This window comes from Atta colombica, unplaced genomic scaffold (assembly GCF_001594045.1).
Source record: "Atta colombica isolate Treedump-2 unplaced genomic scaffold, Acol1.0 scaffold225, whole genome shotgun sequence".
NCBI classification, from domain to species: domain Eukaryota; kingdom Metazoa; phylum Arthropoda; class Insecta; order Hymenoptera; family Formicidae; genus Atta; species Atta colombica.
In genome coordinates this window covers 116,919-123,164 of record NW_017259322.1, presented here as the reverse complement: position 1 = coordinate 123,164, position 6,246 = coordinate 116,919, and the positions used below count along the sequence as shown (strand labels likewise).

At 34.0% G+C, this 6,246-nt stretch overlaps 2 protein-coding genes across 2 annotated transcripts in view; one reads left to right on the top strand and one right to left on the bottom strand.

Moving 5' to 3' along the window:
- Window positions 1-6,246, top strand: part of LOC108688130 (protocadherin-15) — a 133,643-nt gene that overhangs the window by 23,755 nt on the left and 103,642 nt on the right. The gene's annotated exons all lie outside the window — the stretch shown is intronic.
- The window catches only part of LOC108688056 (uncharacterized protein C15orf61 homolog), a 6,560-nt gene continuing 6,090 nt past the window's right edge, over window positions 5,777-6,246 (bottom strand). Inside the window, exon 4 of the mRNA XM_018194147.1 lies at window positions 5,777-5,904. Within this exon, the coding sequence (XP_018049636.1) occupies window positions 5,777-5,904 (128 nt within the window). The remainder of the gene's footprint in view (window positions 5,905-6,246) is intronic.

The following is a 6,246-nucleotide window of genomic DNA, read 5'->3' as shown; positions in this document are numbered from 1 at the left end:
ATATATATATATATGAGTGCGTACATGCACTAATAACAAATAAATCGAAAAGAGTATTCGTGATTCAGCCGATATCCTCGATTCACCGTTGTGACGGGGTGCGATAATAATAGGTAGATTACGCTTTCAGTATGCTTTTAAAAATTATTTTTTTTCTCCTCTCCGTATCTTTTCCTTTTATCACTTCTCCGATATGATGAGAAAAATTTTGTTATGATGACGAAAAAATTTTGAAAAGAATTTCTGTAGGGCACATTTACGGATTTAAAAAATTCTATTCAAGGATGAATTTTTTAAAATAAATATTCATTGCAAGAAATCTCTTTTAAGTTGATTAAACTATCAATAGATACACTTTTAAAGGCAAATGACTGATTTACTAAGCGAATATCAGATTATGATAATGTTATTATTGCTAAAGCATTTTAATGACATTAAACCATCGTATTTTTTCCTTCAGAAAAAATTGAAAGGTTATTTCTCAATTTTGGTACAAAGCCGTACGTTCTCTTAAAAAAGGCCATGGCCTTAAATGTTAAAAGCGTGACCAGAGAGGTCTCAACCGGATATCATTATTGCATTTATATATCTGTACTTCACCGGATGGATGTGGCTATTGATGTTATCTCTTATGTTCCGGAGCGTTATTTATTTTGCACGGTGCGGTGCTCCATTTAGCTTTTCTTTCTGCATCGAAAAGTAGGTTCGAGCAAAAATGCGAGTACGACAAATGCAACGTCACGCGCGTAACTTTGCGAATCGAAAACAAAAGTATGATGACTTTGCATATCCCGCTGTGAGGTATTCGCTGAGTGAGTACGCGTACGTCGTATTTTCGGGTCACGGGGGCAAGAATGATTGGCGCCAGGTGAATTCACTTTAATAAGATTAATAAAATATAAACTCTTTAATATACAGAAATAATACTTCTATATAATTTGATGATCAATCGGTTTATTGTTATATACCCGGAACTTATATATCTATAAATTTCAACTTCCGCAATTCAAAATGAAAGTCGAATAAAAAGTTGCTCTGCAAGGAATTTTTCTGACAGAGAAAGAGGACACTGAATTCGTGAAAATTTGATTTGCCATTAATTTATTATTTACTTGCTAAAAATCGCTCTTAAGTTATCTAAAACCAGTCACTTACTTTAGTTATTTTAAAATGCGACTGTTTTATATTCACAATACATGATGGCTTTTACAGTTTTTGTCTCACAAATTTTATGTGTCGAAGCCTATTGAAGCGTTTAATATCGCCGTGGATTCTTAGTTACAAGCAGACATTATCTTTAGAATAGCGCCACAATCATTGGGACATGCAAATGTAACACGCTTGTGAAGCCTCGCGCGAAATTAATTGCGTGTGATGCAAATATATCGCTCCGAGAATTTCTCTCATTCGCTTCGAACATGGAATTATGTAACATATGAGGTTCTTGCATGCATATATTAAATTCAGCAAAGAAGAAAAAAATATGAATTTTCAAAAGAATTGACAGCGAGAGATTATAAATTACAAAATAACTTAAATTATTTTTTATATGACTGTTAATCTTTTTTCATTCATTTTTGGATATTATAAATAAATTACTGCACGCATTATATTGTAACTATGTGGATTTAATGTGTCATAATACTAATTAAAAATGTAATTATTTTTTATGAGAAAAATAGAAAGAAATTTAATGTTGCTTATTTGATTAGCGAGTATTTTCTATATTTTTAAAATATAGATATTAAATTCAATTCAATTAAAGATAAACATTTAACAGCTTAATAGAATTCAAGAATTCATTATTGAATATTACAAACATTTTAAATATAATAATTGCATAAAATCCGTTCCAATATTTACAATGTTGCTTTAGAAAGGATAACGGGCGTGCAGGAAGCGAAATCGCAGGAAATAATACGTTGCAATCGGGTCTCCTTCCTATCAATTATTCTGCCTTTCGTCGTTACACGATGTTATTTAGCGTGCATTGGCGTGGCAAGATGTTCGCCAAGGGTTAAGTCTTGTTATCGTTATCGCCATCATCCTATCCTGCAAGAATGAGAAATCGTTCTTTTCAACCTGTAACTTTTACGACATCGGTCAGCATACTCTCTCGGCAGAAACGTGTGCTCCTTACACGCGCCGAGATGATACCATTAATATGTGTAGTTGCACATTCTCAATATGTAAACTCGATCTAATCAGCATAACTAGCCCTTCACAACGTTCCTAACGAGCTTCGTAAAATTCCCACCTTCCCTATTCTTCCCTTTTTCTTTCCTTCGTCGTTCCAATCATCCTCCTACTCGAGAAGATCACCTGGAGCGAGGAACTCGAGAGCACCCAACCGATCTGTCGCTATAAAACTTTAAACCATTCTAGAAAACCATTCTCGTTATCTGTTAGATACCAAATTTAATGAGCGTTGAATACTCGAGTAATTCCGCGAATTGAATCAACTGATAATCGTCATGCCTGAATGCACACTGGTTCGTAGGATTTGACCAATGAGATAAAAGTTAATCGGTACAAGAGATTTAAAAAATTGACTTTTCGTTAAAATTATTTCACTTAATATTTTCCAATTGATATTTCATTAAAGATTGCAAATATATGTATATAACGAGCTGCGACAGAACTGTTGTCGTTATCAGTGAAATCCAACCAATCCTGTGATGTTTTATGAATTCTAGTAGAATTTTATGCAGTATATTAGATACTTGAAGATATCGTTACTAAGAATCTTACACACCTAAATAGGTATTTCGTATCTCGAAACAGTTTCCTGCACGTTTCATGTTTCTTAATTGTTTTTATGATAATATATTCTTTTATCGAAGGAAAATAATACGATATACATGATCGTTATATTTTTCACTCTCTCGCGATACTCGGATTACGTCTCATTAATAAAAGACGAGAATATTGTTGCGTGTCCTGAAAAGGCAATAAGAAAATCGAAGACGTCGTCCATGATAGGATGGAAGAGTACAAATCGGTGAAAGTTAAAATGTGAAAGTCAACCGCTAATTAATACTTCTTTTAATTCGGCTTTTTATTTATTTTATTTGTTATTGTATCGATGTAATCGGTAAGTGATAAATGACTATTCGGAGAAGTGCGTGCTGTGCGCGTGTCACCAACGGAAGTTATTCTTTTTACATTCGAAACGACGGAAACTTTCCAGTGTAATTACAAATGTCGCGGAAACGACTCGAGATGTCATTGCATAACTTGACGGTTTGCTAATGAATTTTTATTTGTCACCAGTTGCATAAGATTCAAATATCACCTGTTGATAACGCTTCTAACCTGATATGTTCGCAAAAAATCGCAGGTCATTGCTGATTTTCTCCATTTACTTTCACCACATTTCATTTTCAGATTCGATACGGTTGAAATTACCACGATAACCTATTAATGTTTGAACGGTAGTCATGTATTAATAGTTGGCAGATCGTTAGTTATACTTGTAACTATTGTACATAAAATCTCGTGATATTTATAGTTTCAAAGTATTTTATTATCTTAAGCTCGAAAAAATTGAAGTAAAATTAATGAAGCGTAAAATTATATAATGATAGGTACAAAAAAATGTAATAAAATACGACAAAAAGTTTAAAGTTTTCTTTTAATTTTTTCTCTCTTTCTTTAGTGTTTATAAAACAGAAAATAATTCTAATTGTAAAACGGATTAGAAAAAAGACTGTAAATAATATAGGGTTTGTTTTCTGTGATTGAACTAATGTACACTTTTAAAACTTATAGAGTGAGATAGGTTTATGTTTGATGTATATTTAGCGAAAGCGAGAAAAAGAGTTTTAGTGCAAGTATAAAAAAAACAGACCTATATATAGTTAGAATAATTTTTAATTGCAGAAATATAAGAAGTTTAGAAACTTAGAAATATATTTTATCTTTGTAAAAAGTAATTAAGAAGTCTGCAAATGAGTTTGAAGAAGAATGCAAATTACAGATATACTTGTAGGAATCTTTACCAAGTTTAAAGCAAGTTATTTTTAACATTGTCGCACGTTGCCAAAGCTTGTGGATAATCTGGACAATTTATCGATTCTGTATGACTATTGGAACACATCTTTCAGAAATGATTTAAAGCGACAATGTGCTATATGGTATCTGTCAATTCGAATTAAGATGCATTCGCTGATCATAACACATAACACGTGCATTGCATCGATTTTAATTAACCTTTACAAGATGAGACAGTTATTATAGGGGGAAGTTATATTTTGAGGCAAGAAATACAATGAAATAATGAATGATAACATCTTATTCAGGAAAAGCTATAAGATTTAAAAAATAGACCAATGGTCCAACGGAAAGTAGGAAAAAGGCATCTCCTAAATTTTAAAGAACAAAAATAATTAAAACTGCTTAAACAGACTATGTTTAATGAGTTTTGTCAAAAAATTAATTTTAGAAAGAAGAAAGTTATAGAAAGATTTTGTAAGAATACAAGACGGCTGAAGTGTTATAAATTTAAATTCTTTCAGTTCGAAAAATCAATTTACAATTTTAAGAGAAAAATAAAGTAAAATAAATATATGATTTTGTAATTTACCTGTCAGCAATTAATTACAATAATAATATAAAACAAAACAATAAGTACAATAATTCATTCGACTACCCTTCTCCCTTTCGGGATTCAAAAGTCTCAATTCTAATTTGGTCTCCCCCTTAAACAAAATCCTGGCTACGCCCATGCTCCGACCCTAAAGGTCAATACAAATTATTATATATCGCATTGATCATGTGCGCTCGTAAATCTCGAATTTCAACGCCAATGGTCGGCAACGGAAGAGTTTTCATAGTTGATATGACGCACGTCTTCCACGGTATATAGATGCGGAGCAGAGAACTACTTGGCCGAGTCATTAATGCATCATTGGCTGCAGGGAGGAACACGGTACTAGTCGATTAGAAAACCGTTCTAACTATATATGCGTTCGCACCTTGTTTCACGCATGGATCGCCGGCGGTCATCCTCATTAACGAGACCTTGCATTATCAGCGCGTCGTCGAAGTTTCTAAAGAGCTTGCGTTTAGATCCTCTAAAGCCTGACACGAGACTATCGCGATAGCCTACGGATTCATATACGTGATTGGCGTCGCCGTTGATGAAAGCCTTCGCTATTCTAATTGACTGATGGATGAGGAGCTATGACTAGCACGCGCTACCTATTGAGTTAAAAAGATGATTAAAAAAAACTAGTTTTTAAATAATTTTATAATGAAGCAAATCTTGACTTTTCATTGTTAGTTCAATTTTTATTTGCGATTGTATTTAGAGATTTACCACATGACGTTAGTCAAACTTTCCAAAAATACAATTTCTGCATAAAGCGATCATGAAAGCAAAAGAAAAGAAGTCTATTTCAAAATTTAATCGTTTATTAACATCCTTGACTTTATCGTATCGAGCTATTGGATAAATCCTACCGTATGCTTTTACAAAAAAAAACGACACTATTCAAAATCGTTATTTTCTTTGCTAGTTTCTTCATTTTCTCAGTTAACATTGGTGGTCACATTTGTTATGGATAAGCAGAATGTTCAGGTTGGGAGTTTCTTGTGTCGCTCGATTCTCTTTTCATTTTATACTTGAGAACTCGATGGAATAACGAAAAATAAGGCGGTGAAAAAAGAAGCAACAGTCATTGGTACAACTCTGTATTTCATTACCGTTAATGTCATCTCTGAGGAAGGCCACGATGTGAGATTCGACGCAGATTAGCGTTGTAAGGTGCAAGTCTCAGTACTGCGAACCTTTGTCCTCTGGTAGCAAGAAATAGATCGTCACGTCACCCCGAGGCGTCTTCACGATCTCGCGGTGTCGGATAAGCTGCGTCGCAGCCAGTCCATACATCAGAGTAGGGATACCTGATACATCGAACAAATGTAAGGAAACAAAAAGTCAGAAAGGAGGATTATCAAGTCGTCGCATTGCTAAACCCGTTCGCCATGGCTAATTCCAGATCGGTAGAGCACTCAATGAGACAAGACATTGGCTGTGGAAGGACAACGTGCTCGTCGTCCCACGTTCCTTCTCGTATGTCGGAAGTTAAATCGAATAAGACCGCGGTCTGTGTTACGACGCCTTGTTCCGATCGTTGCTTTAGATATTGACTGAATTCAATTAATCAAGCGGCGGTAGCTGTGAATTTACAGTGTCTTACACAGTCTTGGAACTCTCAATCTTGGTGACAAAAGAATTTCTTTACG